The 15,368-nt window shown below is 39.7% G+C and overlaps 1 protein-coding gene across 2 annotated transcripts in view; it reads left to right on the top strand.

Annotated features, from left to right (window-relative positions):
* The window catches only part of KIT (KIT proto-oncogene, receptor tyrosine kinase), a 109,586-nt gene extending 95,818 nt beyond the window's left edge, over positions 1-13,768 (top strand). For both annotated transcript variants that reach the window (XM_085642091.1, XM_085642090.1), the window contains exons 18-21: positions 170-281; positions 437-536; positions 7,853-7,952; positions 11,245-13,768. In XM_085642091.1, coding sequence (XP_085498217.1) covers positions 170-281; positions 437-536; positions 7,853-7,952; positions 11,245-11,367 — 435 coding nt within the window. In that variant the 3' untranslated portion in view covers positions 11,368-13,768. The remainder of the gene's footprint in view (positions 1-169; positions 282-436; positions 537-7,852; positions 7,953-11,244) is intronic.
* The last annotated feature ends 1,600 nt before the right edge of the window (positions 13,769-15,368 follow it).

Below are 15,368 nucleotides of genomic sequence, written 5' to 3'. Positions count from 1 at the left end.
CTAAAAGGCATTGCCATTTACAATGCCAATAGCTCAAAACGTGCAGTTGTGAGATCTATTGCATTGTAAATGCTTGTTTGTAATTGCAGCTAGTAGTTTATGAAAATACTGTTTATTTGTCATCATGTCTCCTAATTAAATATATTTATATATTTTTTCTTTTTTGAAGGCACGACTTCCTGTAAAGTGGATGGCTCCCGAGAGCATTTTCAACTGTGTGTACACTTTTGAGAGCGATGTCTGGTCATATGGAATACTTCTCTGGGAAATATTTTCTTTAGGTAATAAAGTTGCAACTTAAATATTTTATGACTAGAGGCATTGGCTAAATAGTAAAAACTCTCACATCCTATGCAGCATCTTCTTTTCTTGATTTGTTTTGTTTGTGAATACGGATTGTTAAACGGCATTTAATCCTTCAACAATTTCTGTGTAGGAAGCAGCCCATACCCCCGGATTCCAGTTGATTCAAAGTTTTACAAAATGATAAAGGATGGATACAGAATGCTAAGCCCGGACTGTGCACCATCTGAACTGTAAGTGAGCGATACAGGCACACAGTAGTAGTACAAGGGTCAAGGCCTTACCAAGAACCCAAAGCAGCCCTGGCAAAGTTTGTCAGACCAACCCCTGTATGGTGCATAGCAAGTGAGCGGGGTGAGTGAGTCTAACCACTACAATGGGGGTTTGTGGGGGTTCTCTCCACAATAAAATCAGGTTACAAATCGAAAGTATGCATTCTACAAGACATCTTTAATTAAATATTTCATTGAATTAGCATAGTAAATGGTGACCTTAAAGAGCAAACTTTGTTGGGACTGTTTAATGATTCACTCACTATCACCCTCCAACAGTGCCTCTCATCCCCCATAGCCCATCTCTCATGTATTTATTTTGTTGTATAGCACCTCTCATATCAGTGTAAGGTTTCAGAGCACTTTACATCACACACACAGAGACAAGGAATCATACGTGTGTAAATCAGTCTATAGAATAGTTACATAAGACAAAGGTGACTACAAGGTGAATGATTTGCATGTCGTCCGTATTGTTAGGTATTTTTTTAAGAGTTCTTAGTATGGAGAAGCACAAACTCAGAATTCAAAACGTAACACAGTGGTTAGGGTTGGCTTTACTAATAAGAAATTATTTCTACCAAAACAAACCCATTTTACAAACATTAGGATAACGAAAGACTGGAACAAAATCATAACTTTCTAATCTCTCCCATGCAGTTTGCATGCAGCTCTTTGATGGCAGTTCACAAAATCATCTCTGTGAAAAAATCCATAACTCCCTGAGCTATGCTCATAAAATGCTGCTCTGTAATCTGCATGCTACACGTTCTTTGCAGCAGGTATGTTAGCCCTCTGTGCTATCTTAGATGAGTCAAAACACCACCAGACAATACTCTGATCTCTCTTCAGGTGCATTAATCACCAGAGTTATCTTAACACTTTTATTGTTCCCTTAAAACTGCTGAATATACAATGAACTCTGCAGCAGTTGCTTTTAAAAGTGAGGCACTGCTACAAAGCCGCCCCCTCCCCACCCTTCCAGCCTCCCGGGAAAACGCCCTACGCCCGGTGCATCCTTGACAAGGGTGAACGTCTATAACACGTGACTCCATATTGTCAGTCCACCAATTTCAAGGTCAGTGAGGTCACACGCACAGCATTCAAGATCAACACACTTTTCGATATTTTTAGGTCTCGTGAGCCAAAGGCTCGAAGAGACATTTTATATGTGGGATTTTCAAAGTGCTACCCACACTTTTGGCTGGCCTAAACCTTGAGTGCACGAGATCACATGCACGTGCACAGCTGCTCCTCTGCTAATTGCATTCCCCCCTCCCTTCTCACCCAGTCCTTTGATGCTCTGCTGGATTACTTTCACTTTCGCTGCTTTGACCCTTGCATTCCCCCCTCCCTTCTCACCCAGCCCTTTGATGCTTCGCTCGCATCTCCCTCCTCCCTGGGCGTGAAGGGAGACAGAGACATCCTCCTTAATTGCTGTTTCCCCTCTGAGCGGAGAACACATTGGGTCCTGTGGACACGTTATTGATCAGCTCCAAACTCCATTGCTCTCAAGTGACCATCTGTCAGAGGAAACAAGCAGCAGGCACTTAAATGACCTCTATACATAATTATGCTTTATTATATGCCACATAATTTTACACCACTCAATGCAACACAATTCCACGCCATGCTACACAATTCTATGTCACATAATTCTACTCCACATCACATAATGCCACTCCACATCATGCCACATAATTTGACAGAACACCACATAATTCAACAAAGTGTAACATAATTCCACTCCTCCCTAAATGACTCCACTCCACACAATGGCATTCCACATCACACAATTGCACTCCAAGTTACACATCTGCCCTTCATGCCACACAATTGCTCTCCATGCTGCACAATTCCATGTCTCACAATTCGACTCCACACCACAGAATCCCACGCAACCAAGTTCCACGCAACGTAATTCAACTCCACACCACATAATTTCATGCCATATATTACCCCTCCAAGTCACATAATTCCACTCCACCTATTTTCAATCCACTCCATACCACATCATTTCACCCCATGCCACATAATTCCACACCACTCAAGGCTTCGCAGTTCCATGCAACACAATTCCACATCTCATAATTCCACTCATGCCACAAATTTCCACTCACACAATTCCATGCCACATAATTCTACTCCATACCACATAATTCCACTTCAGTGCACAACATATAATTCCACATCATGCCACATACTATGCCACATAATTTCACTCCCTACAACATAATTCCACTCTGTGTCACATAATGTCTCTTCCCTTTCGTGCCACATAATTCAGATCAACATATTTCCACTCAACTCAATTCCTTGCCATGCGACACAATTGCACATCACATAAATCCATGCCATATAATTCTACTATATGCCACACACTTTCACTCCACACCACATAATTCCACACCACGTCACATAATTCCACTCCACATCACTTAATCCCACTCCACACAATTGCACTCCATGTCACACAGTGGCACTCCTCACAATTCCATGTCTCACAATTTCACTCCATGGCACACAATTGCATGCCATACAATTTCACACCACACAATTCCATGCCAAAAAATTCTGCGCCACTTAAAGCCAATCCATGGCATGTAATGCCATGCCACACAATTCAAATCAACATAATTCGGCTCCATGCCACATAATTCCACGGCACGTAATTCCACTCAACACCACACAATTCATTACCATGTCACATAATTCCACTCCATGCTATATGATTTCCACTCCACTCAGTGACACTCCATGTCACCCAATTGCACTCCACATCACACAATTGCATTTCACGCCACACAATTCCACGTTGCACAATTCCACTCCAGTCAACACAATTACACTCCATGCAACACAATTCTGAACCACACAATTCAACTCCATGCCACCTAAGTACACTCCACCCTCATATTTCCAATCCAAGCCACATAATTCCACTCCATGTCGCATAATTCCAATCCTCTCAATGCCGCACAATACCATGCCAAACAATTCCATGCAACACAATTCTTCTCCACATAATTTCACGCCACCTAATTCTACTCTACACCACATAATTCCACTAGTCAACACCCCACAATTCCATGCCACACAATTCAACTCCATCCCACATAATTTCACTCCATGCAACATCACGACGCCACATCATGCTACATAATTCCACTCCATGAGACATAATTCCACTCCATACCACATAATTCCACATTGTACCACACTGTACCACCTAAATTTAATCTCCCCAAACCAACATAATTTCACACCACACAATTCCACACCAGAAAATTCCATGCCAGACCATTCCATGTCACATCTCATAATTCTACTCCACGGAGCATAATTCCACTCCTTGCCACCTAATTCTATGCCACACCACTTGATTTCACACCATGTCACATAATTCCACTTCACGGCACTGAATTCCTCTCCACACAATTGCACACCACGTCACATAATTGTAGTTCACGCCACACAGTAACATGTCTATCTCAGTGAATGCAAAATAATTCCACTCCACATAATTCCATGCCACATAAAGTGCTCTCCACTTCTCATAAATCCACACCACATAATTCCATTCCATGGCACACAATTGCATGCCACATAATTCCATACCACACCCCATAATTCCACACCACATCACATAATTCCACTCCACCCCCATACTTCCTCTCCGCAGAATTGCACTCCATGTCACACAATTGCATACCACGCCATACAATTCCATGTCTCACAATTTCCCTCAACACCCCACAATTCTAGGCCACACCGTACAAATCCACACCAATTAATTCCATGCCATACCACATAATTACACTCCATGGAACGTAATTCCATGCCACATAATTCCACTCCACTATTAATGAATCCACTCAATAACATAATTCCACTTAGCGGCACATAATTCAAGTCCACCACATAATTTCATTCCATGCCACATATTTCCACTCCATGACATATACTTCTATTCCTCTCAACACAATTCCATGCCACACAATTCCATGCCACACAATTCCACTCCACACAGTTCCACACCACACCATATAATCCTACTCCACACCATGCCAACTAATTCCACACCACATCCCTTAATTCCACACCATGCCACATAATTTAACTCCAGGTAACAGAATTCATTTCCATACAATTGCAGTCTATGCCACACCACGCCAAAGAATTCCACATCTCACAATTCAGCTCCATGCCACACAGTTCCAAGCCACTCAACATACTTTCATGCCACATAATTTCACCCCACACATCATAATTTCACTCTGCATATTTCCACTCTACTTGACAACACGTAATTCTACTCCCCTCTACGTTTGCAGAACAAGTATTTGCAATGCAATAGGTCTCGCATTTACGCAAGTTTGAGCTACTCACATTACAAATAACAATGCCTTTTATTTTTGTTTTCTTTTTTAAAACTTAAATAAAAGGCAGTGTCATTTACAATGCCAATAGCTTAAACTCGCGTGAATGCGAGACCTATTGCATTGCAAATGCTTGTTTCATGAGAAACTAGCACATGAAAGAGCTCCACAAGTGTGACTTTTCCAGGCTAGTAATCTCATTCTTTATTTTTCTGCAGTGCAAAATTGATGTAAATGTGAACATTCTGATAAATATGGTAATGGTAACAGCATGCAGCTTGGGACGACGAGGATTACAGTTTTTTTACCCGGAATTAATGGCCAAACAGAGAAAGATTACATAAGGGATTTTGATTGGTTTCAGTTTCTCCATCTGTATTTAATAAGGGACATTGTGCTTAAAGGCAATTATTAGATTATCAGCTGATCTCCTGACAAGAATGCATTATCCGTTTTCAAAAAGTTCAAAAGTGAATGCAGCATTATAGATGTAGAAAAGCCCATCTTCCAAAGAAAGATATACACGTACACACACACAACTGTGTATTTTATAGTTGGGTCAGAGTTTCCATAGAAAGAGCTTTGGTTCCGTCCCTCTAGTTGTTCACTTGAAAACTATTGGAAGCTGCAGTAGAGCACTGGGGAATCAACTGACAGACTGCTGCTGCTGACGGAAGTACATGTTATTCTCAGAATATCAGACTTTATTCTCACGTGGCTGACGAAGATAGTGTGAACCTATGTAACTGTTCTCTCATTTTAGCATCTGGAGCACTTTCCATAACTTCAATGAGAAAATCACGATAGAAAAACGTTTTCTCTCAAACATGGTTCATCAATTCAGAGCATTTTTCACAGGGCAAAACTACCTTAGAACACACAACAATTCCTAAAATTAGTATGGTCTCACCAACAAATGCTTTATATTGTGACTAAAATCTGTTACCACCCTTTATATGTGCTTCTTTTTGTCACCGTCTTAAAGAGGCCTACACTACATGCATTGCAATTTTGACCATGACCCCGAGTACTGTAATGCCTACCACAACATGTTGGCTAATCCTGGTCAAAGTGGCCAATTAGAACATAGCTGGACACCCACAGTCCAGATATACCTAGCCTGTTTAACTCTTTCAGGAGCACATCTTTAAGCACAAATTTCTCAAACAGCTGAATCGATTTAACACCAAATAACAAAAGCATACTTTTGGAGTGAAGTTCACACTTTTTGCCAAATTTTGTATAGTTCTGTTGAGCCGTTTTTCTGTATAGCTTCCCAAATTTTGAGGAAAACAATGGTTGGCCCCCCCCTCTTTTTCTCAGCCTCTGCTTGACAGATTATCCTGAATCTTTTCAGGAAGGCACTGAGGCGGATGATTTGTTTTTTTTTATTGAAAACTTTTTTTATGAAGATTTATCAAACTGCACCAAAGTTATTCGCAAATCAAAAAGAAAAACTTGTACTATGTAAGGTAGATTTGTAGAGCACTGCTTGTCACCCATGAGGAAATTCTAATCTCATCTAACGATAACTACACAGTGGCAATATATATCTTCAGTTCGATATATTCAATTAAATAAATATTAAAGTGAAGTTATGGTTCGCTTTGGTTCTAACACCTAAATTCAACAAATCAGAAATAAATTAAAAATAATAAAGTTAATGTTCAGTTATAGTTCCAAATTAAATCTGAATAACCATTGTTAATCAGCTTGCATTCAGGGCATAAAGGACTAAGTCTGTGGCTTAGTCCTTTATGCTTTTTTTTTTTTCATTTTTGTTCGTTTTTTTTAAGGATCCACAGATCCTGGTTTGGGGGTCTGTAGACCCTGAAAAGTACTGAACCCTTGTTTAGCATCCCATGGGAGTTCCTGCTCCCATCAATTGGTCCGCGCTCCCCTCAATAGGTCTGGAAGCCTATGTGGGATGCCCTAAAGAGTCCAGGATGCCATTGCCACAAATTATGGACCTCCATGGACATGATGGGGAGGGCCAGCCTATTCAGTCTGCACACCCTGCTACAAAAACATCAATTAGACCTTTTTCACACCACAGAAGATTCCTTGGTGTTCACCAATCTTGAGCACGGGTCAGGATACACCTGTGCGCCCTTATGGCTTCTTCTGGTTTTTTTTCTAAACATGGGGACTAAGTCCCCATATTCTGTATTGGCAGTGGTAAAATGTTTATCTAATTTGCTGCCAGCCTTTGTGGGGGCTTTGAATTTGCAGTTCCAACTTTGGATTCACTGCCCCAAAATGGTCAAAGGTAGAAAAAGCTCCCTTGTCTAATCAGGTTTCTTACTTGGAAAAAGAAAATGTATATCAAATTATGGTCTGAAAACCCGTGTTCATAGACCATCCATTGGTTAATGAGCCAGATATCACTATCCTGATTGACTGGTTGACTCAATTTTGAGGCCGAAAAACTCTTCTGTAATGTTTATTTCTTGAAAATCACTGTACAAATTTACATCAAAGCAAGCAAAGACATTTCCTTGAGTCAGTTCTACTAGTCGCTTGTTTTTATTTCTCCCCCTTTTTGCTCCCTGCCTTATGGATCTGCATGAAACCTGACAGGCTGAGCCCAAATCAGATTAGCTTTTTTTTACCTTTAAACTTTCAAGCAGATTCACCAAGCAGCAACAAAGTTATGTGTGAAACAAAACATGCATTTTAATTGAAAAGTCAGATCTAGCAATAAGTACAGAGGTGCTATTTCCGCCTCTGTGTCATATATATTTGGAGCCGTGGGTAATTTGGACAACCCTCTTTTTTAACTTAGCTCATGAAATTAAACCTCATAAACCTTGATAGAACATTGAACTGTTAAATAATATATTAATATTTATGAAGCTTTGCATAGGAAATTAAGTGTGTTTCTGCTTTTGTATTTAGGTATCAGATTATGAAAAGCTGCTGGGATGCCAATCCTGTAAAGAGACCAACCTTCCAACAGATTGTTCAGCTGGTTGAGCAACAACTTTCCAACAGCACAGTAAGTAAGATATATGTGACTAAGTACACCTCTGCACTTGCAGTGTCTGTTCCTAAAATGCTACCATCACTTGCCTTTTTCTAATTAGTTATAAAAAATGTATTGTCTGGTTTTCATAGAATAACATCAAAAAAACTTAACAATAGAATCAAGATATTGCTTCATCATAGAGTGGGGGGACGCAAATGTAGTTTGGGAGGCCTCAAAACAGCCTGAAGACCCCAATTGTGGGAACTGAGGTTTTTCATCTCTGATGTATTGGAGTCTCTGTACTGCGGCCCTCCAGATTGAGGACCAAGAACACGTTTTACTACTTTACTCAGGGTAGTGAGGCATAGCCGTCCAAGGCTGACCTGATAAAGTATTGTGGGCTGGAAACTCAGCAAAGTGCAGTACACATTTGAATAGATCATTGTCAAGACAGGTCTTACTCTTTAAAAAGGAAAAGTACTTTAGCACAAAGGCAACAAAATACTACTCGCAAAATGAGAAATATTTAGATAATTGCTGTTGGAATTGCAGTCTACAACTCCTGTTAGAAGGGCCCTCGAGTAATGTGCAAAATGGAGATCATGTACCTCGAAGAAAAGTTACAGGTTACCATTATCACAAGGTACATGATGACAACATGCACACTGATATGTCCTACCGCTTAAAATTGCAACCTATCAGTATATGCCTATTCCAGACTTGAAAGGATACTCACTAACAATGAGGAATGCCTACCAGCTTTGTTAAAGGTGTATTTAAAGTTGAAACAATGGGCCTGTAGCTTTTGCCCACATATGGTACATGATTAACCAGAAGCATGTTGGCTTTATCAAAACAAATACCTTTTATTTAAATAAGCCAAACCTATTGGTTTTAGGGGATGTTTTATAGATAAATATGAAGATCTTTCTTTTACACCAGGTGCATAAGAACTTATCATTGCCCAGCAGCACATGGGGGTCTCCCACACCCAGGAGCTTTAATAAAGCTAGGCCCTATTGAGTGGATTTAAAGTGGTGCCCTTCTGCCACCCAGGTACCTAGTCTCCTTCATCGGAAACCTACGGTATAAGATTCCTCCCTACACAAGTTGAACTTATGAGTGCTCATAGCTAGATAGAGCAGGTATTCCTTTGGGAGTAACTTAATAAAATATGCAAATTTCTGCCCTTGCACAGGCTTATGGGCCCCAACTGGCTCAGAGCCAGCAGCAAAAAAATAAAACGAAATTTCAATATTGTTTTATTTTTAAGCCGCTAGCTCAGCCAGCGTGAACAGGGAGGGGTGGGGCAGGGCTGAGGCATAGGAGGGGAAGGAGGAGGAGTGCTATGTGCACTCCCTAATTGCTCATGTTGGTTAGGCCATCCATCTCATGCCGACCAAAACACACATGCGCACTTAGGTTTCTTTAAATCGGTTGTATTGAACAGTCGGGTTAGAGAAACCTCACAGACTCTCTGACCTGAGTGGAGCATCTTTCTGCTCAGGCCAAGCCCCGCACTGCTGTGAAACATGGGGATTGGACAGGGAGTTTGTAATGTAGTCACAGTGTGTCTGCTGGGTCTAGGAAGTCCCAGCATCGAGGTGCGACGCGGGAGGTGGCGGGCAACAGTTAAGCGTAACTTTTTATTTTTAATTATTATTGTAAACACTCCCCCGCACCCCCTCCTGTGCTTTCTGTCCCCTGCGCTCCCTGTTCCCCACGCTCCCTCCTCCCATGCCTCCTCCCCTCATCCCTCCTCCCCTCACCCCTCCTCTTTTTGTATGTGGCGGCCACCATTGGTCGCACATCTTTCTGCAGTTTGCTCTCCTTTTCGTTGCAACCATGGCCTCTTTAATCATAAAGCAGGTGCTCCTGACCTTCTGTGGGACAACAGTGCACATTATCTTATTTATGCAGTGCATGGGGAACACACAGCGGGCTCCTCAGTGCTACACGGCCCATCTAACATCCTTGGTGTCTGACATTCTATCTCTTGATGCTAGGCAGAGAAGCAGTCAGTTTCCTTCTCTCCCTGCTCCTCTTCCTTTCAACACATGGAGAGCAGATGAGTTGCCTGGTTTCCCAAGACCCTGACTCCTTGCATAAGGCAGCTTGGAAAGGCTAGGGGCACCTGTGGGGCAAGAGAGGAATCCCTTTGGTTCCACCCCAATTCACAAGGATGCCAACAACAATTTCCCCACTGCCAAGGATGGGGCAATTTTGAATTCAGTGGCCACTGGGCCCTGAACATTTTCTGTTGTAGACCACGCTTAACATGCACTCCTGGCCTACCCTGGCTTTCCACCACTTGGAGTTTGGGTTTGGAGTTGCACAAAAGAAGAGTTTGTATTAATCACTCCTGAGGCACTCATAACTGGACCACACCACGGAAGTCATCTGGCCTCCATTTTTCATGGCCCGCCAGCAAAGCCACCATGAATAAATTGCTCTCTTCTACTAGGAGGCTTGTTGGAGAAGAAGTAGAGATTGTGTAGAGTAGGGACCATTGAAATAAATACATAGCACAGTGTTTGAAGCCTCCGTTTGAAGTGAGACCTTAACAAATACCTAAAAGATTGTATCTGAGTCTTGTAATATTTAACACTTCCATACAGTGTCTCAAGCAATCACTCATTGTGTATTTGCACCGTGACTTAAAAAATTAAACATGCTTTAGTACTGGTTATTTTTTCAGTTTTCTTCCACCTGAATTCCACATCCAAATATTTCTTGGATCATAACAATGAAAACAGATTCCACCCTCTTCCACTTGACAACATTTTTTAGTTGAATGTTAATATTTCTGTTAAGCTGATTACTTTTGGCTGACATTACACCACAGTACTATGTACTATAAATTCAATTACAATGTGTGTCAAGAAGGTGAGTAATAAGTATCCTTTTGGCTGACATTACACCACAGTACTATGTACTATAAATTCAATTACAATGTGTGTCAAGAAGGTGAGTAATAAGTATCCTGCACATTGAAAATGTTTGGTAGTTTTGATAAATCCCTTTATAAAATCATGATCTCTAGCTCATTTAATGAGACTATGCCATCCAACCATCTAACACAACCACGTATGGCGCTCCTGCAGTCTGACACAATGCTCAGCATTCTCATTATACAGCAGAGAACATAGTCTTAAGATTTGATCAGAACACAATACATATATTTAATGCCAAAAATACCATAATGTTTACATCAATTGACTCAAACTGTTTGTTTCTAGCAAGAGAGAAAAAGACCACGAAAGCATCATATAGAACTAATATAAAGTAGTAAACTTATGCTTCTTTTTTGATTATTCAACAGATTTTTTCCAATTCAACAGCTGTGTTTGCTAATGAAGGAACGCCAGACCATCCTGTGAGAATGAACTCAGTGGGCAGTAGCACTTCATCTACACAGCCGCTGCTGGTACGAGCAGAGGATTGAGGACAAGTGGCTATGAACCTACAGAGGCAAAGATGACATCAAGCTTCCAGAAGGGTTATGACTTTGATTAGCATTTTCTTTCCTTTTGCAGTCGGAGCCCAACCATCTGGGAGAATATTCCAACTCTGCTGTCAGACTCCAGTTCTAGAAAGAAATAATTTCCCAAAAGCAATGAGTTCTAATGCCACTTTAGCTACCATTGCTTCAACTCTTTCTCAAGTGAAGTAAGATGATGGCCGCCTTCTATCCTGGCAAAAACACATTTGAACAATGTTCTGCAATGACTGAGATTGGGTTTGAAAAACCCATTTGCAGCAAAAATGTGCACAGCTGAGAAGACTGTTAAATTGCCACCACCGTGATACTGCATGTGTCAGGTCAATCGTTCTGTATTTTGTAAGGTGCTTGTAAATGTTAATAGGGTGTGAGTACAGTTGTAAAGAACATGTATCTTGAAATATTGAGCACAATATTCAGCGTAGTGGCCTTTCAATCCTTGGGGAAGCACTCTGAGTTTCTTTAGACCGGTTATTACTCACTAGGTCCTTCATTAATGGTCTTTTATTTTTATCACTGGGCCATATTCAGTATATCAACCATGTCTGTGCTCAGGTAATTTACCCCAAGGTACTCCTTGTTTTCAAAATAAATATGTGTTTAATGCAACGTTTGCATTTAGGAGTTGGGGTGCTGCTTAAGAGCCTCCTTATTTATGATCGGGTGGAATCCAGAATGTATGTATACAACAGAAATTTTATTGCAGTAGACTATAAAAGTGCAAGACTTTGCATGGTTTTGTTAGTATATGTTGCCAAACCGGAAACCATTTGAGCATGAAGACTTTAGCGAAACCTCCCTCTTCAGGAAAGTAGAATTTATTGTACTGTTATTAAATGGCTAATTATAAACCGAAGCACATTTTGAACATACATAACACTTAAAACTGAGCCAACAACACTCAGATGTGTGACTTAGTTATAGATATAGTTATAGAATTTCTCATGTTAATAAAGTAAAATCCAAAATATAGTGTGCCAGTTGTCCAATTAAAATGGTCAGTAGCTGTTAACCACTTAAAATTGAACTACTTCAGCTAAGAGCTGCCCTGCCAATAAAACAACCCCCTGGTGTGATATGGTCAAGAAATAATGCATATGAAGTGGCTCATTGCACTCGGACGAAGCTGTGATGGAAGGTAATACATGACGATGGCCAACCTGATTTCAATCACTGAAGCCAACCTTCTTTGACAGAAAATAAGAGCATTACAGTGATGAGTTCAAGAACAGGCAGTCCGTAGGCTAAGCTGCCAGGTGTTCTATTTACATACCATAAAATATCTCTCTTTATGATACCTTTAGAAATTTAATTGTGTAGACCCAGAAATCTTCACAGTAGAACAATTTTTGACTATGTCCCTGTTGCTAATGAAAAGTGTATTTAAAAATAAGGAGATTGTAAATACTTAAGGGTGCTTCCAGCACCTGCTAAAATAGAAATATGGCCTGATACGCAAACTTTACCAAAAGTTGTTCACCAAGCTTTCAGAGTGACAGCATTTGCTTCTTAATAAAGCAATTGAAATAGTCTGAAAGATTTGCTTGGAGATCAGGTATTTGGAATGTAATAGTGAAACACATGCATAACTTTCACATGTGACTAGGGAAGTTCTGGATTCCACCCATTAATGTGCCTGCACTTATGCACTGTGATAGTCCTAGTTGGCATAACCAAACTTTTACTTCACTTGCCTTTTCTATTATCGTTTTTGAGTCTACTACCTAAAATGCAAAATGGCTTTATTTTGCATATTTTGTTGTGATGTAATCACATAAAATATCTAATTTTCTTCCTGTTTATAAAAGTGTAAATAATGCTGCGCTATCCTTAAATACATATTTAGTCCATATTGTTGTCATGTGTTCATGAAACAGGCAGTCATTTTTGTTTGCACTGGATCTGACCCAAGTTTTTGCACCTTTCTAAATGTTTTTGTGCACTCATCACCATAGATACTTATTACTGAGCATGCTTAAAGTATGAAAATACACTGTAGAGTATCAGCATAAATTTGTTTTAAAAAGTAGGCATCAAGGTACTTCATGGGCGCTTCGTTCTGGACAATGTTTTAAGGATCTTGAGAGTTTTTATATTTTTATATTTGTTTTGTAAATAGAACGTTATTTTACTGTTGACTGAAATAAAGTTGTGTATATTATATTATGTTTGTATATGTTGAAAATGTAGCAATAACTCCTTTTCAGAAGCCCCAGTTCTGTGTTTATAGAATATTTTTCTATATCCGTAAGTGTCAGTGTTGCCGATGTTGAGTCGTTTTTGCAAAGAGCCCTAATGTTGAATAGCAGTTCTGGTGAGTTCTAATAAAAATCAAATGCATATATTCCTGTGAATTAGACCTTTACTATTAAGAGTTCTGTGCATGCATTCAGTTGACAACAGCAGCATTGAAAAAATATTGAGGCATTAATGAAATTCTCTTTCTGATAAGCCAGATTGATGTGTTTATTTTTCTGTATAGAGTGGAAGAAAATCCGATTTTAATTGAAACAACGTAACAAGTAGTCTTCACTGCTATTCTAGTATACACATGAAGAGAAAATCTTACATTTACTTTGCAGAACTAATGTATTTTTTGCAAATCGATAAAAGGATAGCTATTTAACTACCGGAAATGAAACAACATAGGTTTACTTCTGGAATTGGGCAGTACTACAAGAGTAAATTGCAGCACATTCTTTATAAAATCCAGCCCAAGCATTTATAATATGTGTGTATTGCTGGATTATGTATATTTAAAATGACAGGATAATCATGGGAACCTGAAGTGATATTTTTGATGGATCTGAGTTGTTTAATGTAGCTCCCTGGGAGACCTGAGGGCCTGGGGACAACATACCATTTTCTTCAGTTTTTCCATTTAGATCAAATGTACATACAATCAAATTGGAGCTCATTTGCCGAGCTACTGAGTATTCTGAAGATTTGAAATGGATATATTGTCCTTGATATACATTCAATTCTATTGGGTTAGACGCTGTGTATACGGAATACCATGATTCTAATCTCATAATGCCTTCTTAACACAAACTGATTAGCCTGGACAAAGGGATTGTTCTCTCTAAGTATCATTTGTTACATCTTCAAACATTTTGAGACTTTGGAGTGAGGTCATAGCAGTTTAATTTATTAACATATCTAAATATTTGTATGATCATGTCAGGAGAAAACCAAGCTTTTTTTACCAGCCGTATGAGTGGGTGGTCCGATATTGTACAATTTATGCAAAGTTCTGGCAAGTCATGATCATTTTCCTTATTAGAGACCAGGTATGTGCCAAATACAAGCACAATGGATTGAAGTTGATAGAGGCAACACATCTTGCTTATTTTCTCCTGTAAAACCGTATCACCAAAAGCCAAATATTGGACTGCTATTCTGGTCCACTTTCCCAAGCACGAAATGGATAGCCTAAACAGTATTGGCAATGCCGATAGGTCTGGCTTTTAGATGAAAGTGCTTCCTCAGCCAATGATGGATTTAGAAATGCAATAAGTACTCAATTATGCACTTTGTCATGCATCTTACCACTCGTGTCCATTCATTAACCCACTGACTCGTCCTGCATTGATCCACTTACACAACCACAATAAACTCAGACACAAACTCTAAAGACTATGCAAGATCAAAAGAATAAAAGTGGAAAAAGAAAGCCGCCTAAACATCATAGGCATGTGTGGCGCACTGAAATGAACAGCAAACAAGCAGCCTGTTAGCTATGTCTGCAAAGCTGTAGTAAGCTTTCAAAATAATTAAAAAGATCAGATGGAAAGAAAAATGGAAAACAAAAGTGACAACATTTTTGTGATCTGGTTTATTTCCTTCTTTTTTAATCTAATATATGCACACACTATACATATGTATTTTTTAAATGTATTTTATTACAAGATCACAGAAGACAAGCCTATCAGACCTTTCAAAGA

Source organism: Triturus cristatus, chromosome 2_2 (genome assembly GCF_964204655.1).
Source record: "Triturus cristatus chromosome 2_2, aTriCri1.1, whole genome shotgun sequence".
Taxonomy (NCBI): Eukaryota; Metazoa; Chordata; class Amphibia; order Caudata; family Salamandridae; genus Triturus; species Triturus cristatus.
Note: the sequence above shows the minus strand (reverse complement) of the source record. Positions and strands in the feature narration are given on the sequence as shown.